The sequence below is a fragment of the Chelonia mydas genome, chromosome 3, assembly GCF_015237465.2.
Source record: "Chelonia mydas isolate rCheMyd1 chromosome 3, rCheMyd1.pri.v2, whole genome shotgun sequence".
NCBI classification, from domain to species: Eukaryota; Metazoa; Chordata; order Testudines; family Cheloniidae; genus Chelonia; species Chelonia mydas.
In genome coordinates this window covers 7,468,303-7,495,164 of record NC_057851.1, presented here as the reverse complement: position 1 = coordinate 7,495,164, position 26,862 = coordinate 7,468,303, and the positions used below count along the sequence as shown (strand labels likewise).

Below are 26,862 nucleotides of genomic sequence, written 5' to 3'. Positions count from 1 at the left end.
GGGCAGCCATGACCCCCACACCTCTCCCATGTTACCCCACCATTGCCCAGAACCCGCTGGCCAGAGGGAGCCAGAAGGCTGGGGCGCCACCGAACATGGTCCCTGCAGCCTCAAGGGACTACATGTCCCAGCATGCAACGCTCTACGCGGAGCGACAGGGACCCGGGGACTACGCTTCCCAGCATGCATCACCCCTTCCTGACCCTCGCGGCCCGAAGGCTGGCGCGTGGCCCGCTGGGGGCTGTAGTCCCGCTCCCTCCCGCAGAGTGTCGCGACGCTCCTCCCTCCGCTATCCCCTGCCGGCAGGGTGTCCCGTGCCTGCTTGGAAGACGGAAGCCGAGGAGGAGGGAGAGCCGGAGGAGCGGCGGCGGCGGCGGCGGCGGGATGGGAGACTCCAAAGTGAAGGTGGCGGTGCGGGTCCGTCCCATGAACAGGAGGGGTGAGTGCGGCGCAGCCCCCTGCGCGCCCGGCCCAGGGGGGAAAGGGAGAGACCCCGACCGACCCCGACCCCCCCTCCCCCGCTCTGAGTGGGGAGAGGCACCGACCGACCCCGCCCCCCCCCCGAGTGGGGAGAGGCACCGACCGACCCCGCCCCCCCCGCTCTGAGTGGGGAGAGAGACCGACCGACCCTGCCCTTCGCTGAGGGGGAGACACCGACCGACCCCGCCCCCCCCCCCGCGCTCTGAGTGGGGAGAGACACCGACCGACCCCCCCCCGCTTCTTCCCCCCCCCCCACACTTACTCACACACACACACTAGTCCCTGAAGAGAGAGGGACACCCCTCGCTGAGCAAAGCCCCGCACCAAGCCAAGCACTGTGTATGGGGGGGGGGGATTTACTGCCCTTCTCCCCCCCCCGGGGAGCCTGGCAGCAGGTAGCACCAGGGCAAGGGAGGAACAGACCCTGCTGCTGTGGAGGGTGAGTGGGGTTAAGCTGCCTCCACATAGAGAAGTTACTCCCCCCCCCTTGACTAATTCACGTCCCCTCTGTAACCACCCCATATTTCTCTCCTTTATGAGTCTCACTCCTTCTAAGGTCTCCCCCTTCATAATCTTCCTCCGTCTTCTCTTCCTGTCTCCCACCTCTAGAATCCCCCACCTCTTGCACCCATTTTACAATGGGGCTCCTTCCTTGTCTCCTCACTTCCTTCCCACTCAGATTTCTTCCTTCCCTGTTTTCCCCCCTCTCATTCTCCCCCGCCCATCCGCTTTCCCTTCTCCCTTCCACCAAATGACTCTTCCCTGCGCGTGTGAGAGTGACCCAAAGTGTCCCAGACTCTATGAGGACATGAGGATAAAAGAAGCTGGAAGAGGAAGTGTGAATTGACGAGGGAATTTTTAAAATAAAACTTGCCTATGGGGTATATTAATTACAGTCTGGGTATTTTTCTTTTCTTTGACTGTGATTTTTTTAAACTCAGAAAAATGCAGTTGTTGCAGCTGGTCAAGAAACAAATGTACAAAAGGAAATACAGTGTTGTTAAAAGTCAGGAAATAAATTAAGGAAAAAATATACATGTGCACACAATTAGTGTCTCAGTACAACACTTCTGATGCTCCTGAAACTTACTGTAATGAACAGTGAGGTAATGCCAGGTTTGTGTACTGTTATGCAGTCTTAAAGTCTGACTGTCTTAGGGATCATCCTCTGGTAACACTTCAAAAGTTGTTCTTGTGGTTTTTTTTATAAACCTAAAGGCAAGAGAGTGATTTTAAAAAACCTGTGTTGTAATTTGCGTTTTAATTTTTAGTAACATTAGTATGAATCTTGGGAGGTCTTTGGATGTGAAATGAGAAATAGTCTGAATTCTGTTCATGGTTATTGCTCATGATCCCTTAAAAGGAGATTTTAAAATATTATAAACCTGTTGCTGACTGACTGTAGAAGCTTAACCTTTGAAATATTCTTGACGTCTGCATGCTGTTATTGTCTTTGGACTGTAAATTCCTCAGGGTAGGAAGCTTTCTGCTGTAGATCTATAAAGTGGCATGCAAATCTATTTGTTATGCTTCTAGGCATTGTATAAATATGTAGTAATAGGTTCTCTGCAGAAGAAGTACAAGGATCTCTCTGCTGAAAGGATTACCATTTTATCTATGGTACTATTGGTCCAATCCAGCTCCCATTATAGCTAATGGGAATTGGATTGGGCCCCATATAAATAACTACATCTGCCTCCTTGCAAGACAGGTTTACCACACTAACTTCTTGTATTGAAGTGGGTGTTTGAGCAAACATTCATTGGTCCACTTATGTTGCTTATTTGTTGCATCTTGTCTCAGATTGCATCCCAATACTATAAACACTTATGTGCATAATCTCATTCAGTTCTGTGGAACTACTCATAAGAGTGAGGTCACCTGCTGGTCTTCTGGGCAAGAATCATATCTTTGTTGTTGTGTAGTTAGCAACTAACATAATGAAACCCTGAACCTTTTTGGGGTGCTACCGAAGTATCTAGTTGTTGTTGTTATTTATTATTACTATTATTCACAGCTGTTTTCTTTAATTGAATAGAACTATGTTGGGGTCTCTTGGTTCTTTTTACTAAAGAATATTCACAAGCTCTCAATTTCATCATACAGGTTTTTGATACCAATCTGTAACTTCAAGTGAAGTGATATACATTTATTTTTATGGTAGCTAGGGTGAGTGCTTGACTTCACTTTATAAAAGTGTGTGATGTGACCTAGTTAAATGTCAACTGGACCCATAAAAACAAATAAGGGAAATCTAATGACAGACAATTTGAGCTCTTAAAATTTATTTTTACACTTCTGTCTTCAAGTTTGTTTTTCATTCCAAGTAGTATTGATAGATGCACTAAATGTGTTTGATTCATATGACAGGTTTCAGAGTAGCAGCCATGTTAGTCTGTATCTGCAAAAAGAACAGGAGTACTTGTGGCACCTTAGAGACTAACAAATTTATTAGAGCAAAAGCTCATATATAAATCCTTTCAGTTATCTAGAGATGTACCATACCTATATGTTAGTGTAGAGGGATCTTAACTATACAATACCCTTGTTCATCTTAACAATAACATTAGCTGAAGAAGATGGTTTAGTGATCTCTGCTTCAAATTTGAAGTACCTAGATTCCTTGGAACCGTATGTTTAAATCTCTGTCATCCGATGAAGTGAGCTGTAGCTCACGAAAGCTCATGCTCAAATAAATTGGTTAGTCTCTAAGGTGCCACAAGTACTCCTTTTCTTTTTGCGAATACAGACTAACACGGCTGTTACTCTGAAACCTGTCATGTTAACTCAGACCTTCCTCTTTCCAAGGTAGATAAATTGAGTACCACTCAGTTTGTTGAAGGTAAGAAAAAGGATTCTTGTGTCAGCTTGGATATTAAGGCCTTCTTTTCAAGAGAAGGAATTTTCCTTAGGGCTTGTCTACCCTGGCAATTTACAGCGCTGCAACTTCCTCGCTCAGGGGTGTGGAAAAACACCCCCCTGAGCGCAGCAAGTTTCAGCGCTGTAAAGGGCTAGCGTCGACAGTGCACCAGCGCTGGAAGCCACGCTCCTTGTGGAGGTGTTTTTTTAGAGCACTGAAAGAGCTCTCTCGCAGTGCTCTGCCACAACCACACAAGGCACATTAAAGTGCTGCCGCGGCAGTGTAGGCTAGCCCTTAGTGTCCTTGCAGTATATTTTCCACTATTATGCAATGTGCTGTGTGCCAACTTTCTGCTGCCCTGCACTTTGGAGGTGGTTGCATTTCCACTATGTTATGAATATATTGTTTGTGAAATGTTCTGGATGAAAGGTACTACAGAAATATAAATGATGTATCTGAGAATTGAAGTTTATTATGCATGATTGATCTTATTGTTATAGCATAGCTAGTTTCACAAATGAAGTGGTAAATGTCATATCTTGATGACCGTGTGTGAAGCACAAGGATTTTACTCTCCATTATCCTCTTTAAAGTGAATGGTTAGAGTATATTAATATTAAACTCTCATAGTGTAAACAATAATAAACCTGGGGATCACTGTGGAAAACTATGCAGTGACACATAGATAAAGCATGTGGTTCTAGTTTGTTTCAGCTTGCTTAAAATATAATTGCATAACTGAGAAATGCTTGTAACACCTTGGGCGTGCTTAGTATTTACTCTCAAAGAGGGACAATAATTATGATTATGGCTCAGATTATGTCACAGATATTTTTAGTAAAAATCATGGACAGGTTTCGGGCAATAAACAAAAATTCGGGGAAGCCCGTGACCTGCCCTTGATTTTTATTAAAAATATCCCTGACAAAATGGGGAGGGAGGAGGTTCCAGCTTCCAAAGGGGCTCTGGGGCCTGCCCACCCGCCACAGCTGGTCCACTGCAGGGGGGTGAGGGGGGCTGCCATCTGCAGGGGCTGGGAGCTCCGGGGTCCCTCTGCTGCCCAGCAGCTAGGAGCTGCTGGGGGCCTGCTGACAGCAGCGGCTGAGAGCTGCGGTGCTGCTTGCTGACAGTTCCAGCCCTGGGCAGAAAGTGTCACAGTCGTCTCTGGAAGTTATAGATTCCAGGAATGCCTACGTTTGCTATAACTTTGCTCAGATTTTTTTCTTCTTAGTTTTGTTTATTTTGTGCAGTTTTGACAGCACTTTGTATATAATCAATTGGTTTTCCCTTTGTGTGGGTCTTTCACATAGCAAAGGGAAGAAATAATGACTTTTCAGATTTTTCTGAAACAAAAGATGGCAGAGAGCATATGTGGTATCTGAAATTACTTTCAATATTTTTTTAAAAAAACACCTAATTTTTAAGATGATGGTGCTTCTTTAAAATTTTTAAAACTTTTTTTGTGTTATAAAACTTCAAATTAAAAAACAAATGCTTTCAAAACTCTTCACATTTAATGCTATTTAGATTTCTGCATTTTTCTCAGCTTGGATAAACTTTAGTAAACAAAAACCTAACTTCTCATTTAGGTTCTCATGCAGTAGCATAATACCACAATGTACAGTTGTAAACTCTGCAGAGCCATGTTAATCTGTTTTAAATTGGATAAAAGAAATTCCACTGTCATTTTAAAAAAAAAATCAGGTAAAACGTCTGTTGGTCTCAAACTTTGTGAAAGCTTATTTTGAACTTTTATATTTTGGGCCAAATTTGACCTGGCAGTGTTGCATTTTTAAATAAAAGCTTTAGTTATTTATACACTTAATACCATTTTCATGTTTCACAGTTTTCATACTTCAGCTATTCAGTATAAATCACATTAAATACACCTTTTAGTCCATATAGGCAACAGATTTCCTAAAACTGAAATGGTTGTTTTAAAAGGCAACATAACTCCTCAGAATTGACCAACATTTTGATAAATTGCAGACATACAAGTTTTACTTTAATATCTCACTTTTCCTTTAGAAGTATCCCAAAGCAGTTCTTACAAACTATATATTAAGATCACTTTGTCTACCATTGAACTATAGCCACCTCAGAGGTAGCTGTTTAAAAATACCCCACATCAGTATGTAATAGTTCAGAAATTTCTATATATGCCTGATTTCTTGGGTCCCAGATCTAATCTATAAAATCCCCTGAAAGCTGTATCTGCCTTAGAACTGGTAAGTTAGGTGTGGACCTAAAGTTGTATTTATCTACAAAATTTGAGGTGAAATTGGACATGCAGTTCCTTAATTTTCACCCTAAATAAAGAGATAGAGTTTACATAACCCCACAAGCTCTTTGAGCTAGGCACAGGGCTAAAAGCATATGGCCTGTGTGTGGGATCTCTTACAAGACTCATAAGGCTTGCCAGGGGGTTGATGCACTTAGGTGAAGCCCCACTCATGCAGCTCCTCAGATGTTCAGGACCTGGGCTCTTCTTCTAATGATTTTAAGAAGGTGAGTCTCCCCTTATGCACACCTTGGAGGAATCAAGAAAAAGGTGGGGAGAGAGGAAATGCCCACCATTTTCCTTCATGCCCCAGTTGCACAGTAGGAATTTTCAAAAAAATTCATTCATCATACTGACACGTATGAGTGATGAGTGCACATTATCAAACAGTTATTCACGTGACTCTGTTAAACACCTGATGCAAGTCCAAAAGGTAAATTTGGGTAGGTGGCAAAGATACTTTTGATCGCTTTGGTTTTCCGAGTAGATGTCCCAATTCCCATGCTCTGCAGCTCTGACATAGGCTTTTGTTACTCTACAGTAAATATTTTCCAAGATGATGAAACTGTGAAGTCTCAAATTCTCCAAAAGTAGTCAGCTGATTACTGTATCCTGGTAGTATTTTTCTGTCTTCACTGAAACAAGTGGTTGTTGATTGTGCTTCCCCAGTTAATGCTGTATCTAGTCCCAGTAGATCTGGTAGCATTAATCAGTATTGCCAACCCCAAGCAGTCAATCAAGAGGTAGCCTTAATGCCCTTAATTTCCCCTTCCAACATAATGAATAATGTATAATTGTTTCTTGAGGTCCTGTTTAACACATACTAATCTGTCTGCAGGATTTCTACATAGAGGGTGGTTTTACGGTATCTTTGTAACAATCAAAAGAGAGAGTGTATAATATGTGCTAAATCTGCTGGCACGTTTTTTTTCTTCCTTTCTCCTGAGGACCGTGGTGTTGAGGAGCTATTCCATCTTGCTTACAAACTTCTGAATGTACTTCCCAAACAGATCTCTCTAAATTGCACTGAGACCCTGATTGGGTGGGGAGCCCCAGACAGGAAGCACTTCATTGCCCTTTAATCCCCGGGGCCAGAGGACGACAATTGGCTCCAAACACAACGCTGATAGACCTACTCTTCAAGGCTGGATTGAGAATAATTCATCTCTTGTTCCACTTTGTGCTTTACACTAGAAATGTAAACATTTTTAGTAATTGTGAGGAATAAGCTGCTTATTAAAAATCTTGGAATGCAATTACTAGCCAACCAGACCAAGAAAATTTGGCGTGTCACAACTGTAGAGCATAAATATAAACTCAGTTAAGCTGACAGTACTGTGTGATAATGATAGGCAAGCTGATTGTCAGTACGTGGAGGAGGAAGTCAAAACTAATATTAGAAGAGCTTCGGAAATTTGCCTGGTTGAAAATCTTTCAGAACAAAACTACTTCTCTGGTCTTTACTGGTGCTTTATATAATGCATTAGAAGGGAACAATTATATGGTTGGGTCACATTAGATTAATTGGAACTAGTGCTCGCCAAACAAAATCTGGTTCTGGCACCCTTGCACCGTGGCTTTCTGTTTTGTGTTTATTCATAGGATGACAAAGACATAGGTCATTCTCACACTTACACACACACACACACACACACAGAGGTTTTTTTTTAAACCTTTTTGTGATCAGGTAAATAACAAATCTATTTCCATTTTACATGTAGCCATTTATGAAATGAAAGAAACCTGCTTCTACTATGTTACTTTTGTAGTTCCCAGAAGTGTGCTAGGTGTTTCACAGAATAACTTGAAACACACGGTCCTTGCCTCAAAGAGTTTACAATCTAAATTTGAGATGTTATGCAAAGAGTGGAGGTGGGGATGAGGATTACAGTAAACATGGTTAGTCAGTTTAGGCATGAACACATCTTGGTGATTCAACTAAGGTTTTTTTTAGCATATAAAAGTGAGGATATTCTGTTCAGGTTCTTATTCAGCTTTCATCATCATAGTATCTGAGCATCTTTCAGGAGTGATTTAAGCAATATGACCCGTATCTGTCTTGAATATAGAAATAATATTATTTACTCATTTTGGGCCTTGTAAAAGTGGGTTTTCTAGATGTAGTGTCATAATATTGCTCCCATTTCACCCTATTGACAGCTCCACCTGTTAGTGAGTAGACACTTCAGTCTTGCTTCACTTCTACCAAAAACTAGTTTCAGTACTTGAGGTGGAGAGTATTCCCACACTCTCCTAATGGTTTTTATTACCTGTACCAGCTAGCCTATTACTTCCAGGGGTGTCACCCCTCTTCTCTCTAAGTGCACCTTGCTGATATTATACGTGCACACAATTATTACATAAAATGTTCCTAGTAGTTGGTCTGGAATCTGCTGGTGTCTCAGTGCTGGCAATTGGCATGACATCTCTGTGTCACACCAGTGGATGAGTACATAACTGGAAACTTGCCTCATACTAGGGCCAGCCTGTCCCCAGCTAGGTATGTGGAACTGTGACAGCAGCAAGGAGAGCCTTCAACAAAACTCAACCAGTACTTGCAGTTTGAAAGGAATAAATGCTTTTAAATCACACTAAATCAATCACAATAGACTGTCTCTGGCACTGAAGTTTAACACTAGTTCTGTTTTTTTTGTGTGGCTAGTGGGGAGCTTGGTGGCTAGAGGAAGTGATAGTGCATAAAATCTGGTACATTAAGAATGGCATTTGATACTTTTTTATTTCTTTATAGAGTTTGATCTGCATACAAAATGTGTGGTGGATGTGGACACAAACAAGGTTATTCTTCATCCTGTAAACACCAATCTTTCAAAAGGAGATGCCAGGTAAGACTTTTAAAATAAGAAGCACTGGTCTAATACATTAGGTACGGACCTAGCAACTGGCAGATTTTGGTTCCGGCATGTAATCTTGGGCACATTTCTTAAATTCTCCAATATAGTTACCCCCATCTTTAAAATGAGGCCAATAATGTATACCCACTTCAGTAAGGTACTCTTGAGATCTGCAGGTGATTCTAGAGTGAATACTTGCACACCACCCTTCCCTAACTAATATTTCAACCCATAATGCTGTTAGTTACCTTTTCATTTATTCATTTCTGTACTCTTGTGTGGGTTGTTTTAGATATGACAGCTGATTTCAGAGCAGGGCAAAGTCTCCCTCATTTTTGGAAGAAGGAAATTTGCTCATACTTTTTCATGCAACTTTGCTTGTGTCTGGTCAGTAAGGGAAAGGACATGCAGGCATATTGGAGAGATCTATAGCTATAGTAGGTGCCTAGATATTGAGGGTATTAGATGCATTAGGAATGCTTAGCATGGAGATGACCGTTGAAGGCAGGGACTAACTTTTATGTAGAAAATGGCCAAGAGACTGCAAATGTATTAACCCCTAAATGCCAAAGATCCTGGTGATGTTTGAAAGAGGGGGAGAGTGACTAGCTTATTTCTTGTTTGCTCTCAGGAGAAGAAAGGAGAAACTGAAAACAAAGTGGGGGGTGAAAGAAAGAAGGGTGAAGTGTAGAGAGAGACCAGTGAAAATGTACTGAAAACAATACAGTAAAAGATGACATTATCCATTATTTTAAAAAAGAGCAAAAACAGGAGTTAGGAAGTATATTGAAGCTAGGAAGGGAAGGAAAGAATAACAGGTAAGAACTGTAGTTCTTTACATTTCAAAAAACTTACTTAAAGTTGGTTGACAGTGTTAAATACAATGCATAACTACTTTTTTTTTCCTTAAAATTACAGTGGTTTTGGGAGTGTAGTGGCACAGTAATTCATCCTGTTCAGAAGACTTAGTCTTTGGGCTAGAAGATGTCACGTAAACGTCTCAAGCCCTAAGTAGCATGTAGAAAAATGAGGCAAGAGGAGATTAAGGAGACCCTGTGCAAACTTCCACTGATGTCAATGAAAAGGCTTCTGCTGAAGTCAGTGGAAGCTGGTTCAGGGCATTTGTGACTTGCCCAAAGTCAAATAGGAAGTCTGGCAGAGCTAGGTATAGAACCCATATTATTTAGCTCATGACTTCAGTCCTCTGCTATAGCTACAAGACCAACTAATTCTGTCTTGAAAGTTGTCTAAAACTGTTCATGTAAAGTCACTGGTAGTGGGTAAGGAACATGTAGTTAAAATACCTGTTGTGGGTGGGGAATTCAGTTATGTGGTAGAAGTGCTTTCGCTTCCCTGGACTGAGTCAGCTCACTAAACAGTGGGCAAAGTTCAAATTTGCTAGACTATTATATTGGGATTACAAGGTGTGTATCCCCTATGAAGGGAAAACTAGCATTCCTCCCACTTCTAAGCAAATAGGCTGAAGGCGTAAGTACAAAACTGAGAACCATATAATTGGAGCAAAGCCAGATGGAGGTTGGGGGTGTGGAACACAGTAGCTCATGTTCATTGTGGGTTTTTTTTATGGGTTATGTGGCCACCTCATCCCTGTCCTTTACCTGTGACACTGGCCAGTCTGATTAAAGTTCTGCATCACACATCCCTCCATCCACAAATGTCAGAAAATCTGGTACTGTTGCCAAGTCAACAGGCAAGCATCTGATGTAGTATTTTCCATTTCCCAGTTTCCACAGTCTGTGAAATATTACTTTAGGGACAAATACAGTCCTGCATAACTGAAAAGGGTAGCAGAGAGTCAGAGAAATTTGGCTGTGGTACGAGGGTTGAGGGAACATATCTCTAGCTAGCAGATTTATACCAAAACATCTGCGCTGTCCCTACATCCTACCCACACAAATTCCTCGAGGCCAGGCCTATGAGTCTGGAAAATTCCTCACTGCTATGTTCAAGTTTTAGGTAGAAGATTTCAGGCAGTAACAAAAATTCAATTGATAAGGTGTCCTAGTTTGGGATAAGGGACTGTGAAGTGAGGCTGTACATGAACAAGGCAATTTATAATTCAGTTACTGGTAACTCTTAGCCTCCTTTAAAACGGAATAAAAGGATTCCTTCTCCCCACTTGCCTTTCCCCTGCATCACAAAATAATCAACTGTAGAGTTTGGAAGGTTTGACTTCTTTTTTTTGTTTTATTTTTTATTTTATTTTAAACATTAAACAATCCAGCAAGTCAACTGTTCCGGCTGCTTTATGGCTTTACTTACATATGACTGGATGTTCAGTGACTAATCTTTTAATGATACTCTAGATTTGTAAAGCAAAACTTCATAACTAGGAGTGTTGTTTAAAAGAAAAGTTGGAACTCCTGAGTTCTATTCCAACTCTTAATGGATATCTTGAAAACTTGGGCTTTAACATCTCTGCTTCTGTTTTTCCCCATCTGCAGGATGGATCTTGTATTTATCTATTTCATTAGAGATGGTGAAAATTAATGAATGCTAGTCAAATGATTTGAAAGCCTTAGGTGAAATGTGTCTGACTGTGTGTGTGTTTCTGAACAGGTTACACCTTAAAGACACTTATTACCCCTGCTAGCCTTCCTTAACCCAGGAGTGACCTTACATGGGACAGCGAAATCTAGCCAGTTACTGTATTGGGTAGCCCTTATTATGGCTGTGGTGGTAGTGTCAGTAATCTGCTCATGTAAAGTAGGTCAACTTCAAAATCTACAGAATAACCTCCAAGCTGGTTATGCTACAGTACTAGCTCCAATCTTAGTTTGGTTTTGTGTGTGTTCTTCCTCCCTTGTAAAGAAGGAAGCTATATCACTCACACACACACACCCCACCCCCCCACCCCCTCTGTTCAGTAACACTGTCTGCAAAGGCCTACCAAGAAAAACTTCTCTAAAGCTGCTGTCATAAAAAATGCTTAGCTATAAATCCTTAGACGTTTGTCTTCTGTCTAGCTCCTCCCATCCCCACGGCTGCAGCACTTAGTGAATATGCTGCCTTTGCCAACAGGAGAGCTTCTCCCATCAGCATAGGTACTCCACCTCCCTGACTGGTGGTAGCTATGTCAACCGGAGAAGCCCTTCCGTTGACATAGCACGGTCTGCCCAGGGGTTGGGTTCACAGGCACTGACTTTTGTTTTTGCTGGTGGATTCCCCACCCCCACTCCATCCTGAGCCCCGTTGCCATTTGGCCTTTTCCCGTTCCTGCTCTGCCCCCTTCCCTGAGACCCCCCCAAGCACCCCTGCCACTCTGTCCTCTCTGCCTTCTCCCCTGAGCGCCTCCCACTTGCTGTTCGCTCCTTTCTGCCTCCTCCTGCATTAAGGACCAATGACTGGAGGAGGGGGCAGGGAGGAGCGAACGGCTGTGGCCTCGGGGGAGGAGGTGCAGCACGGATGGGATCCAAGGGGAAGAGGTCGAGCAGGGGCGGGGCCTCAGGATGGAGTGCAGGCCGGGCACCCATAAAGTTGGTGCCTATGGTTATGTTGTTATAACTAGGTCACCTGAAAATCCACACCCTGGAGCAATGTAGTTATACCAAGATAAGTTCCTAGTGTAGACCAAGCCTAATTTTATCTTATGGAGCTGTTTGTGTTCTCTCTGTTGCAAAAGGTCAGAGCTCATATTTCCTCACCAACATAAAATTTTACGGTGCATTGTAAGCATTATTCAAAAATTTATTAGTTTGTAGTTGGCATGGGGGGAGGTTGTGAATTCATTTTGATAAGGGTGAAAAGATAAGATCTGCATAACAACTGGGATGTCTGTAAGAACTAAGTTTTTGAATAACCCATAAATAGATTGCACTTCCTGAAGCTTCTACGGCTTCTTGATTCTAGACTTTTTTTTTTGTTTAGAAAACATAGTATTTAAACAGACAGATTTTTTTTTTTTTAAAGGCTAGAAATTAACTACTTTTGACCAGTTAGGGAAAAGGAGATAAATTACAGGGCATAATTATAATTGTGTGTAAATGATAAACCCTTGGTTAATTTGCATATTGGTCAAACCCAGGGTTATAAACAAAGAGCGACAGTTGTAAATTACAGCATTTACTAAATCAGTCCAATAGAAGCCTGCATTACAAAGAATATTGGACTTTATTTTTAACCATGTGCCTTTATTAAGCGCTAAAAGTAGTTTCAGATACTATGTATGTTCTTTAGTTCCAGTCCCTATTTATGGTTTTATAGTCACATTACTATTTTCAAAATCCCTCCCTTCCCCATTATTGTATGACAGACTGATAAACAAGGGACCTTCCAGGGTAAATTGTGCAACTGACTATTTTATGCATTTGATAATTTTTGTATATAAACAAAAACAAACAAAAAAATGATATTTCAGTTATACTAATATTAGGTAAAAACTGTTCAGTTACAAGTGTCATTGATGGTGACCTTAAATATCTAACACTGCTCTTAGTAATAAATAAATTAAAAAAACATAAATCGTGGTTTGTTTTTTAGTGTTCAAAATGACAGCACAGTCTGTTGCTAAGGAAACTGGTTTCAGAGTAGCAGCCATGTTAGTCTGTATTCGCAAAAAGAAAAGGAGTACTTGTGGCACCTTAGAGACTAACCAATTTATTTGAGCATAAGCTTTCGTGAGCTACAGCTCACTTCATCGGATGCTGTAGCTCACGAAAAGTTATGCTCAAATAAAGTGGTTAGTCTCTAAGGTGCCACAAGTCCTCCTTTTCTTTTTGAGGAAACTGGGTTGTATAAAAAATTTACAGTTTTCACTATCCCCTAAGGATTTTCAGAAAGCTGAAGATGAAATCAGCTGGCATCTTATTCAGCTCTGAGATTTTTTGCATCCTCAGTATACACGTTTGGAACTCATGAGTTACCTCTCCTTTGCTCACTTGATAAGCAGCAGCCCAACCAAATATAATCAAGAACGTTTTAGTGCCTTTATAAGATTCTTTGGCCACGCACCTTTTGCAGGTTTTTCTGAGGCAGATGTGGCAGCCTCTACAGAGACTTGAGGGGGAGATGGCAAACAATTATGGGCTACAACCTTTTCCAGTAGAAATTCTTAACAGGCTCTACTTTGAGATCCATGGGGACATGGCAATTGGATCATTATGGCTGCTGCTAACCACTGGGTAATATCCAGTGATGAGCTGCCAAAATCTTAACAATCGGTTCCCTCCTCACCCCACGAGGGGGTCGTGCCCCCCCACCCCGGGACTCCTGCCCCATCCAACCCCCCGCGTTCCTTGACGCCCCCCCTGGACCCTTGCCCCTTCCACCCCTGTCCCCTGACTGCCCCCAGAACCGGGCAGGAGGGTCTCGTGGGCCACCGTAGTGGGTGCCCACCCCGTCCCTAAGAGCCAGAGGGACCTGCTGGGGGGCAGGGTGGGGAGTCCCAGCGTTGCTTGCCTGGGGCAGCTCCCAGGAAGCATCCAGCAGGTCCCTCTGGCTTCTAGGGGCGGGGTAGCGTAGCTGGGGGGGAGCAAGGGGAGCGGCTGCTCCCCCACTGATCACATCAAAAGTGGCGCCTTAGGCACTGACTCCGTGGGTGCTCCGGGGCTGGAGCATCCACAGGGAGAATTTGGTGGATGCAGAGCACCCACCAGCAGCTCTGCGCCCGGCCCCAGCTCACCTCCGCTCCGCCTCCTCCTCCTCCCCCTCCCCCTCCTCCTCCTCCCCTGAACGTGCCGCTCCACTCTGCTTCTCTTCCCCTCTCCCCCCCCCCCCCCCGCGGCCTTCCAGCGAATCAGCTGTTCGCATGGAAAGCCTGGGAGGGCTGAGAGGCAAGCGGCAGCTTCGTGCTCAGGCCCAGGGAGGCGGAGGTGAGCTTGGGCAGGGAGCGGTTTCCCTGCGCGCCCCGCCCGCCCCCCCCAGGTTACTTGCTGCGGTGTGGGCGGCCCTCCTTGCGCCCCCCGCCCCAGCTCACCTCCGCTCCGCTCCCTGGGCCTGAGCGTGAAGCTGGCGCTTGCTTCTCAGCCCTCCCAGGCTTCCTGCACAAACAGCTAATTCGCGGGTGTGTGTGTGTGTGTGTGTGTGTGTGGAGAAGCACAGCGGGGGGAAGCATAACTTGGGGGCGGAAGGGGAGCAGAGGTGGGCTGGGCGCGGGGCGGGGCAGGGAGCTGCCGCTGGGTGCTCTGCACCCACCAAATTTTCCCCATGGGTGCTCCAACCCTGGAGTACTCACGGTGTCAGTGCCTAAGGCACCACTTTTGGCTGGTTGTTAAATTTAGAAGCCCTCGCGCGACAACCGGTTCTAAAAGGGCTTCTAAATTTAACAACTGGTTCCAGTGAACCGGTGCGAACCGGCTCCAGCTCACCACTGGTAATATACCTTAGGAGATAAATTTTATCTAGGTGAATTTGACAGGGTATTGAGAAAGCAGGACTAATTTCCATGGAGCTCAGCAAACAGCCTAGCTGTTCTAGAGCAGGTTGAACCTTTCATAGACCGCAGATTTGAATGAGTGGCTGATTTAATAAGTTTGAGATGAAACAGTAGATAATCCAGTATGCTGAACTCTTCAACTCTTTCTCTCTGTTGGGACTGATTGTTTTTTAATGAAGTTAAGAGCTCTTTGTTCCTGTTCCAGAAGAGAGGGAGATGGGGTTTTCCCCAGACCTGCTCTTCTCAGGTAATAAAGATGAGACAGTATAAGAGGTTGATGTATCAAAAGACACGGTGCTGGAAAATAATGATCTTTGAGTTCAGAGTAGTAAGTAGCATACAACCAAGAGTTCTGAAGGGACTACAGAGTGAAGTGGCTGAACTGCTAACTAAGATATGCAATCTGTAGCACAATAATTGACTTGAACTTGTCCATAGAATAGCAGATAAAGGAAAGCTAGCTGATATATTATTATTTGGATTAAAAAAAGAAAAAGGCTTTGGCAAAATCCCTTAAGAAACTAAGTAGTCAAGGGGTGAGAAATAAGCGCTGTCATAGGTTTAAAAACCAGCGAAGAGATGAGAGAGTAGGAATAAATGGTCAACTTTTTGCCATATTGAGTATTGACATTAATTCATAAAAGGATTATCCATTTATATTGATGATGGGAACGTACACAGTTACATTAAGTAGGGTGACTTTCTTTTAGAAAGCATATCAACTTCATGATTCAGGGCATAAGCCATGACCACTTGTTTCTTGAGGTTACGCAGAAGCTTCCTTTATTGGGCAGGTTCCATAACTATTCAGTATGTGGTTTCCTGAACTTTACTCTGAAGCATCTGGTATTGAACATGTCCAGAGACTGAATATTGGACTAGATGGATCACTTGTCAGGTCTGGTCCTGCAATTTTTATGTTGCTATTTGACCGCAAGCCTGCTGGGGAAGGAGATGTTTCTGTGCCTGAAGATGAAAAGAGAATGTTACAATTTACAGCCTTTTTCTTTCCCGTTTCCTCCCTGTTGTTAGCTGTTGTTGTAGCTACTTTTGCTTGGGATGGCATCAATTCACAATTGATGTTCTGCGGGTGTAGAAACAGAACTTGTTAGTTAATTGGCTCTGTGCACTTCAGTATGCTATTGAGGAATTTCTTGCCTTATGGATGAGTGTTCATATTCAGTTCTAAAGCTCTAATTGTGAGTGGAATTTATGGGTTACATATTCAATTTAGTCTTACACTAAACAAGTCTTCATACTGTGTCTTGTAATATAAAAGCATCCCCTAAGGAAGAAGGAATGGACATAGCATTTATGAAAAAGTTCAGAAAAATCCTGGACTGTGACTTGTTGGCCTGTTGACAATGAGCTGAGGGGAAGCCTGCAATTCACAAGATCCATATTGGTGTACTGAGGGTCTGGAAATGCAGCTAACCAGTAACTCTAGTGAGCAAAAACAGCCTTGTGAGACTGATGTTTCCTGTATTACTAGTATTGCCTGTGTAGCTTTGTTACCTGAGTGTTTGAAAACAGCATTTAACAGATGTGTTCAGTAAGATCACCTGGAGATCTTTCTTATGAAATTCCTTCATACAAACTCCTGCTGACACTTATAGATCAACTTCCTAAGGAAGCTTAAAGCTTAGCTGTAAAATATTTCCTCTAATTCAGGCCTTTATCATTTAAAATTATGACTTAGCTGTTTGAGTGGTTGCACAGATTTCTGGCAAAGTCAGTTACTTTTTAAGTCAGTTATTAGTAGGACTTATTGTAGTACAAGGCGTATTAGATCTAAATTATGTAGCATGTTTCCTGATTTATGTAGTAGAGCTGAACTGTATTTTGTACTCAAAAGGGATCTTTAATTTTACTGAAATAATTCTGAAAGTGTGTGTGTGTGTGTGTGTGTGAGATAGATATATATATATATATATATATAATCTCAAATGCCACAGGAATTCATCAAGAGCTTGTGTGGATTCCTGAGATGCTTGGGCACTCTGCATGGCAGCTGACTGCCCATCCTGCATGGAACTTAAGCTGGGTAAGTGTGGGGACAGGCAGAGGTAGAAGGATTTGAAAGACTATCTTGAGGACATCAGAAGGAGGTTTCCAAGAGTATGCAACTGCCATCTAAGACTCGTAAACCACACAGAAGTGGAGGTTCCACTCCTATGTGGTTTAGGAGTTGAATAACACGGGGAGGTGGCTGCCATGTGAAACACCTACCACGCGTAGGAGTTGGACATTTAGGAGCTGTGCCAGAGAAGAAGGTGGCTGTTGTACAGAAAATGGTAGGTGTCTATACTAAGGAACAGGAAGGTGGCAGCAACAAGAGAATTTTTGCGGATTTGTGATATATGGATTAATGTAGCATCCTGGCAAAAATGTAAATATATTCAGCCATTTGGGAGGTTAAGTAACTGCATAATGTCCAGGGCCTTAAGTATTAATTTATGAAACTAGACAAATATGGTCATCACATGACAGCCTTTGAGCTGGAGAGCTGTCTGATGTGAGACATGAAACAAGGATTCAGAAATTCCTACAGTTGTCAAATGAAACCTACTATAGTGATTTTAATGTTCTTTTTTTATTTTTAGAACAAAAAGTTGAAATGATGTGTGAATGGAATAAGAATCTTTTGGTTCTGCATTTGAAAGACAACCAGTTTGGGACTGAGAATGTAATCAGGTTGTAAAATAGTTTCATACTAACTCAAGACTAAAAGTGAAAATGCAGAACTAATCAAAAACTCTTGCTATGGAGAAAATGTAATAAAGAGAACCTGTAACTATCCCTGCAGGCTTTTGTGTGCTTAATAGGACTATAAGAAGAAGCTGCTGTATTTTCTCAAGCAAAACATGAAATAAACTTTAAAATTTTGCAATTATGTAAATGTCTAAAAGGATAAATGTTCTTCCCATCCCTCTTTCCTCCCCCCAGTCTGGCTCTTTGCTAGCCACTCTTCCCTTCATTGTGACCATCCAAATCAGAGCTATGTAAAGTTTTGTAAATTCTATACTGTGGAATATAACATGAATGAAAACTCTTTTTAAATTAGAACCCGGTCTTGAGCATCTCCCAGCTCCCCTGTTTTCAGTGGGAGTTACAGGTGCTGAGCATCACTAAGAATGAGTCCTTGAATATGCCAGTTGTCTTCATGCAGCTTCATAGCATGTCATGAGCTATAGTCTTTGTCACTGAGACTCACAAATAAAATGGATTTTGAAGGCAGATTACAATAGGATAGGTTTGCAGTCTACAGTCAGAGGTAAGACAAGTTTCTTTTTTAGCCTTGTTAATCTGGCAAAATCTATAATAACCTACACTGTCTGCAAAGAAGAGAAGATAAGGTGGCATCCATATGTGAAGAGTATTGTTGTTTTGGGTGCCTTGTCTGAGAAGTGCAACCCTGACTGCATTTCAGATTTTTTTTTCTTCTTATCCATAACATCCTGAACAGTAGTGTGTTATAAAACCACCTGTGATATGCCTGCCAACCTTAAGTTCACATTACATAAAGGTGTTTTTGTTTTTTCAGGATATGTAATACAGCTGCTCGTTACGGAATATCTTTTAACATTGTTGACCTACTTGCTACTGTCTTCTGCTTTCTATGGCATGGTGATGTTAGTTGTTCAGCAGCTTGCTTTTCAGGCAAACGTCTGTCAATAGTTGGAGAAGTTTTTTAATTGAGAAACAAGTCTACTTCTAGATGACATGCAAGAAGTGTATCATTCATAGTCCAGTCTCGGTGCAAATTGACATTAGTAGTAAAGATGAATCATCATTTGTGATTTAACAAAAAAAAAAGTGTCTTTATATATGGCATATGAAAGCTAGAAAAATCATCTACATGAAAATATTCAAATGGGAGTCAGGTTTTTATGTCAACATAGCAATTTACAAAGAACTGCCCACAACTATTTTTTTTTCCTTTGGAAAAGTTAGTCTACATCAAAAGCTTGGTATACCAGGTCATGGATTTCCTTTTAAGGCTGTAAATGTAATACAGATACAGTCATCTTGGTGTCTTAGCATGTTTTAATTCGCCATTTCCTTGAATAATTTCATTTAATTAATATCCCTGTCCTGAAGTCCAAGCAAAATGGGTGAAATTCTGTTTCCATTTGTCAGTTTGTTGCAGTGAAGGTAGGAAGTACCTTTCAAGAAATCCACATGTTTCTAAATAAGAAAAGAATTAAAATGTTCCAGCTTGACTGTGAACCACTTATAACTACTCTCTGGTAACTGTTTTCCAACCAGTTATGCACCCACCTTATAGTAGCTCCATCTAGGATATATTTCCCTGTTTTGTTTATGAGAAGGTCATGCAAGATAGTATCGGAAGTCCTACTACAGTCAAGATATACTACATCTACCGCTTCCCCCCATCCACAAGGCTTGTTACCGTGTTGAGAGTGGTGGTCGCAATCCACCCAGCCTTGGAGATACAGAGCTTCTCCTCCACTTTTGGGGGCAATTCCTCATCCCTTGTTGCAAGTGCAACATAATGGTTCTTCATCATCACTGTGGTTGGTGTGTTAAGAGCAGGGGTGGATCATTGTCTGCTACTAGAGGTAAGTAGCAGCCATGTCCTCCCTGTGGACAAAGTTGCATCCTCCTCCCCCGGTGGTGTGACAGCAGTCCTCTCTAGGTGGATAGCTTCATTAACCTTGGAGGCCTCCATATGAATACTCTCAATGAATTCCTCCTGGGCACAGATGCTTATGAGCCTAGCCACCACCTCCTGTTGCTTTCCCACCTGCTTCCTGAGAGATTCCAGCAGACACCTCCTTTCACATTGGACAGTCTCCCCAGCTTGGCTTTCTATGAAAGGGAAATACAGGCCAGAGTATCTACAAATCCACATCTGGGTAGAGGCATCCATGGTCAGGTTCTCTGTCTGGATACAGATGCAGGTGGACGAGACAGGAGCAGCACTGGCACTGGTTATGCGGCCTTTCTTAACCATAGTGATTATATTACGTCTCCCTCCTACAAACTTCCTATCAAACTTCCCTGTTTGCTAGTTACCTTGGATCGCTTAGCCTCTGGCTTTTAATCCCTTCTCTTCTAGGTCAACCCTGCCTCCTTGTTAATCACACAGGGAGAGGGCGATCACAAGGCTGATTGAGGATGATGAAGGGAACAAAGGCTCAAAACATACCCAGACACACAATCCCAACTGACACTGTGACTTAAACCAAAAAACGAGAGAACCAAAAATCAAACACCCAAACAAACTCACTCACCCCAAGATTAGTACTCACAGCTTGCTCAGCAGGGAGTTGTCCTTCTCTCGCTCTCAAACTCCCCTGTATGCTAACATGACCAGTAATAGTTGTTAAAGAAGCTTTGTGCATTCTTATGGGAGTTCGTAGCTTTTTGATGAGGAAGGACTGGAGTATACATATTGAAATATTGTATATAGTCTTCTAAATATTATTCCATACCTGCTGTGGAAAGGAAAGTGCCTATGATTATTTTCTACATTGTTTGTAGTCTCATTAAGGGATATTGAGTCAGAGATGAATTTCATATGTTAATGTGGTGGTGTCTTCATTATCCCGAGGAATTTTAAACTCAGCACGCAATATAATTTAGAATTTGTGACTCTTAATTTGAGGTATTTGGAAGATTCCTGGGGAGGGAATAATTTTATAGCTCTCAAAAGTTAAATTGCCTCTTGAAATTAAATCTTTGATGTACTTAATTCTCCATTACATTCAGACAGCCCAAGTAAGGGTCATTGATCTGTTTCTGCTGTCACTTACACAAGTGTAAAACTGGCGGAAAACAGATTTGAGATCAGAACTGGGGGCCCTTATTTCCAAGCCTCAACTATATAGGGAAGATCTTAATTAATGAGAATCTTGAGTGGGTAAGGTACTCTTCTTGGTTTTGTTGTTGTATCTTTGTCAATGACCCTTAAGCAAAAGACAGAGGAAAAGACCATTTTCTCTCTTACCTATAAAATGCTGGATTATGTAGGCAGGTATTTTTGTTGTTTTTAGAAGCCTGTTATACAGGAATGCAGTATCTGCTGTTAGTTGTTCAAAAAGCAGCACCCTTCTCTCTGAACTGGAATATCTATCCTCACAGTAGAAAAACCAATAAGGTTCGCCAATTCATGGCACTCTTCTTTTTAAAGGGACACGCTGCGGTTTTTTAATTGATGGTTTAAAAACATACTTTACCTGCTGCAACTGAGATTATTACAACTGAAAATTTGTAATCCAGTTTTTGTCACTTTCATGTAGTTTTATTGCCATCCCTTCAGCATGGACAATAAAAACAGATTGGCATATTAGCTTTGTTTCTTGTGCATTGAGAATTTACATACAGTACTGGGGAAATGTAAAATAACATTGTTTTGATTTCAAACATTACATGATTGAAAATCATGAACTCTCATATTAGGGCATGAACTTCTGGAAAAAAATGTAAGCATTAGCCCACAGGTGAGTGTCCCTTTGAGAAGTGGTGATGCTGAAGGAAATAGAGCAAGCCGCAGTCTTCCCTTTTATTTATTCAGCAACAGTTCTGTATGATTCTATATATTTTTAAAAAACAAGTCACCACTGAGAGGAAGGATGGTCTTGTGGTGGAGGCATTGGCCATCTTGGTAAATCTGGATTCAGTTCGTAGCTCTTCCACAGATTTCCTGTTTGACATTGGGGAAGTCACTTAATCTTTCGGGATATATCTACCCTGTGGCTGGGAGTGAGACTCCCAGTGCAGGTAGACAGACTCACGCTACTGGGGCTCGAGCTAGTGTGCTAAAAATAGTGATATGGGTATTGTGGCTCAGGTTCTCAAGCCCATCCGGCCCCCTGAGTCCCAGCTTGGATGACTAGCCCAGGTCACTGCCGGACCCACAATGTCCACATTGCTATTTTTGGCATGCTCGTGTCAGTCTGTATATCTGCGAGGCTCATTCCCAGCTGCATATCCTCTTTGCTTCAGTTCCGCATCTAGGAAATGGGTCTAATGTTTTTTTTCTCCCATTCTTTGGCTTGCCTGTTTAGATTGTAAGTCATTCAAGGCAGGAAGTATCTTAAACATTGTTGAACACCTAGCACAATGAGACCCTAACCTCATTTGGGGGCCAGTATTTGTATTATGTTAGCATCTAAATAATAATCACAGGAACTAATTTACTTAGCAGTCTTTACAGTTTCCCATCTAGTCACTTTGCTATTTGAATGCTAACAAAGGGCGCAGTAGTGTCTGTTTTGGTGTCTCTCCTCAACATGCATATGGATGGTCTCCCTGCCATGCTTCCTCTGTTTATCTTTCTGCAGAAATAGCCCTATAAAGTTTTCAGAACCATAAAGTGACCAGATTAGCAAAATGAAGAAAAAGTGGGACACCTGTCACTCACCTGTGATCATGGGCAGAAAGGATGCTAAGAGTTAGAGCTTTATAAATAAGCAAAACAAAACCCCCTTTAGTTTATATAAACTACTCTTGGGGGAATACTGTACCACTGTGCAAGCTCAGAATTAATATCCCCCGCAGATTTTTCCCTCCGCCTGCACAATAATTGATTCTGACGGGGAGGCAAAGGGAAGCTGCAATTGTACATTTTGCCCACCATTGACTGATGTGGCATCAGAAGAGAGGGCAGCTGGCTCATGGGCTGGAGCAGCCAGCCATGGAGAGGGAGGGGGCAAAGGCTGCCTTTGTGATAGTTCCCTGTCCACAGGGCCAGGTGAGGAGGCACAGGATATGGGAGAGTGGGGTGGACAGAATGGGACACATGGGGCTGCTGGGGTGATCACACAGACTCGGGATGTGGGGGGCGGGGGAGGGTGCAGGGACACAAGGGGATAGAGGGTGGCTGAGTGGGGGTTCAGGGTCACATAGAGACAAGGGCAGCTATGCCTGGCAGAATGGGGATTGGGGGTGCAGAGACACATGGAGATAGGCAGCTATGTCTGGCGGAGTGAAGATGCAGGGATACATGAGGATTGGGGGAGTGGGGGTGCAGAGCCACATAGGGACAGGGGCAGATATGGAGAGGCTAGGTGTCGGCCAGGGTCTCCACTGGGGAGGCTCCTAAACTACCTAACAATGTCCCCCCTTCCACCCCCAAAAAACCCTGTTCCATACTTCTTCTGCCCACACCCAGCAACCCTCGACTTTCATTCCAAGGCTCCTTCCCAGCAATTCTTCCCTCTCCCTCAGCTTCTCAGTTACCTGACTCCCCCAAGCCTTTGATTTGCTTCTGAGGAGTGCGGGAAATACGGTTCTGTATTGTAGTTTAAATGAATTATTACTCAAAGTTCTGTACTAATACACCTAGTAAGGAATCTATTGGTCAAGAAAACATTTTCTGAATCTTTTTTGTTGTCTGCATTGTTACGGACATACTTGCTGACAGGTATTTTGAAATAGATTACAAAAAATAATTGAACCTGGAGTGATTATACTGTCATTTTGACAAATAAAATATAAAGAATTTTGCAGAATTTTAAAATATTGTGCACAGAAGTTTTAATTTTTGGCACAAAATTTTTAATTTGTTGGTGCAGAATTCTCCTGGCAGTAATAAACATTGATATACAGTACATCCATTATTTAAAAAATGTTTTGTAACATAAATTTCACAATAAAATTAATAACATAACATGTAATTATTAAAAATTCAGCCTAAAATAGAGTAATCCTGTAATACAAAATAATAAATTACAATAAACTGGTCTTTCTCAACTCCCACCACTCTTCTCTCCTCCCCGCTCTTCCCCTTCCCAGTCAGGGCCCTGGGGCCTCATTCTGTCCACCCCCGTTGCCCCACTCCCCTCATCCCAGGGGGAGCCTGTTCTCCATGCTGGTCCTTTTCCTCCCCTCCTGGGCTGATGCCGCCGCTGGCCAGGTTCCACTCTGCCAGCCTGGATGGTGGTAGCTTTTGCCTGGAAGCGCTGCTGGAGGGAATGGGTTCTCAGGGCCTGCAGCACCTGCACTACTAGGGAGCAGTGTGGATAGCAGTTGAGCATAAAATGGAAAATAAGGTGTTCTGTATTAAGCCTTCAGACTTCTGGAGAAAGAAAGGGACTGTTCTGGGAGGACAGGATGTCTGGTTGTTCTACTGATTCACTGAAAATTATTCACTGATACAAAGGTAGCAGCCAAGAGCTGAATGGTGAACTCCATTTAGCTTGGAACTCAAACTGCCAACAGCAGATAAGCTATATTAGCTGACTCTAGAGTGGCGTCTTATGGCCTGTGCACTTTGACCCCAGTAGCAGTCGTCTGCATGGTTTTCCCCCTACAGAACCTCTTGTCTTTCTCCCTGCCCCTCACTCCCAAATATGAATTCCTTTGACCTTAATTTCCTAATAATAGCCATTGCAGAAGTAATACCGTTAATACTTAGCGCTCTGTACAAGAGCTGTGCCAAACTGATACGCTGTTAACTTTTCAGGTCTGTAAGGCACAAGTAGGTGTAGCACAGAACACGCACATTACTGTATGCTGAATCATAGCCACAATACGTCATGGTAGTGCCTTGGGAGTAGGCAGAGGACAGCCCTTCATGACCCAACCTCCACTGGTTGCAGCAGTAAATACAGTAGAGTAGTCTCATGCTAACTAGTCAGGTGCTTTACTTGTGAAATCAGTTGCAAGGTGAAACTGATTAGGATCACCAATAGTCTGACACATTTATTGATGTTTGTAATTTGTTGTGGAGCTTTGAAATGAGAATATTTGACTTCTTTTTGTAGGCTTTATTCTGGCTCTGTCTGTCTAATCTTATTTTTCTCCCCTTCCTCTTGTTTCCCTTATGGTACTTCACTGTTATCAGATGGTGTCACCCCCAGTCTAGAGGAATTTGCATACTAACATGGAGTTCTTAGGACTCCTGTGATAGCCAGATGTTCTGTTCACTAGAGTGGTCAGCTGGCTTTTCCCATCAGACTATTTTTTAGAACTACTTTCATGGGTATAACAAGCTCACCAGTGCCAATACTAGGCATAGTAATATATATTCAACTCTAGTATTACAGCCTTTTCCTTTCCTTCCTCCCACCTCCTTCTGGTTCATCTTCAGAAGGGGAAGAAGTAAAATAGTTTTAAAGAAATATTTCATTCCCCTAAAATGTAGATTGCAGTAAGTTTTATACGCAGGTGTGCTCAGAACTGCATTTATTTTGAACTTCAATTTATTTTTATTCTCCAGTTTGCCTGGAGTACACAGATATGAATGAAATTTTGGCTTGTTTGTACAATGAAGGCAGTAACCTTATTTGGAATTAAAGCCTTTGGAAAACAGTGTATGGGCTAAGAAGCAGTGAGTGCCTAAGGGCTTGTCTACACTGGCACTTTACAGCGCTGCAATTTTCTCTCTCAGTAGTGTGAAAACACACACACACACACACACCCACACACACCCCCACACCCTGCCCCGAGCGCTGCAAGTTTCATGGCTGTAAAGAGCCAGTGTAGACAGTGCACCAGCGCTGGTAGCCCCTCATGGAGGTGTTGTGTTTTTCTTGTTTGGTTTTTTTTATAGTGCTGGGAGAGCTCTCTCCCAGCACTATGCCGTGACTACAAAAGCCATGTTAAAGCACTACTAGTGAAGACGAGCCCTAAGTCTAGGCAGTATTTAGCATAAACACTAACTAGAGGTCACTGTATTATTGTGTCCGTAATTAATGTGCTTGCAGGAACATGTGAGACAGATTCATCTGCAAGGTGGTAAGGAAGTCAGCACCCCATGCCTCTTATGAGTTAGGCTTATTAATAAACAGATCAAAGTTCTGTATCATTTAGAAGAGATGTGAAAGAGTGAATAGTGGCCTTAAAGATGGATCTATAGAAAGCATTCCATATGTAAGGGGCAATGTCAATGAAAGCATGATGTTGAACAGAGATTAAGGTAAAGCAAAACTATTTAACTTCTAATTTAGATTACTTACAATACAGTGCTTGAGGCAGTGTTGTCGAATGGTTGAGTACACAATTAGAAGTTAGGAATTCCTGGATTCTGTTCCCACCTGTGTCTTAGACTAGCTGTGACCTCAAATTCTAAATTCTTCATTGACATGACAAGCTATAAAAGTCTTGCAAAAGTGATTACATTAACTCTGTGTTTGTCAGGCTTAATGTTTGGAAAAGGGCTGTGAGATCCTTAGTAAAAAGAGTTTTCGGGAAGCACATGCGTTATGAAAAATTAAGCTTATTTTTTATCACAAATTGGGCTTTAAGTTTTGATGTTTTAATGATTAATTTAGGGTGTTTCAGTGTCTCCAGATAAATAGCAACTAATTGCAATATAAATACTCTTATGAAGTTTTTTACTGTCTTCCTCTGTATCTGCATTCAGAGACCTATAGAATATAATAAAAACAATTCAAAAGGACACAGTTTTCTTAAATCACATTGCTATTTGAAAGGTTAAACCTAATAAGATTACTAGGAATAGCTGAAAAATTAGTTGAAAAGTATGTATATTTAAAACATTCTGTTATAGTGAGTTCAGTTTCTCTCATTTAAAAAAATCCATTATAAAATATATATTAACCCCTAGATGGGAACAAAAATCCCCCATTAAAACAATTTCTAAAGTACTATAACCACCATATAAAACTTAAAACAGATAAAAACAACAGTCTGTGTATACAAGATCTTTGTCCCGTTTAAAGAAAACCTATTACAGGTATATTATAGCTTGAATTTTGAGCACCTGCAGGGTATTCTTATGTAAGTCTCTGTAGCCTTTGATGGTTTGTATATAAGCTGTAACTGCATGTTTAATATTGTGGGAAAATTATAGCAACATTGTTTCGGATTGGGTTTTTGCGGATCTGGGAATCTATGTGCCTCTCTAAACTTCTGCTGTTTGAAATTATCATGAGGGGCAGACATGAAGGGAAGCCCACGAGGGTCTTAAACTAACCCCAACATGACTCTGCACAGTTGCCTGGTGGTGTCTGACCAAGAAGAGTGTTGTCACTTGGCCACATACTAAACACAAAGCAAACCT

The 26,862-nt window shown here is 42.2% G+C and overlaps 1 protein-coding gene across 2 annotated transcripts in view; it reads left to right on the top strand.

The window, feature by feature from the left end:
* The first annotated feature begins 254 nt into the window (after positions 1-254).
* Positions 255-26,862, top strand: part of KIF13B (kinesin family member 13B) — a 211,656-nt gene continuing 185,048 nt past the window's right edge. For both annotated transcript variants that reach the window (XM_037893849.2, XM_037893848.2), the window contains exons 1-2: positions 255-439; positions 8,371-8,464. In XM_037893849.2, the coding sequence (XP_037749777.1) occupies positions 385-439; positions 8,371-8,464 (149 nt within the window). In that variant the 5' untranslated portion in view covers positions 255-384. The remainder of the gene's footprint in view (positions 440-8,370; positions 8,465-26,862) is intronic.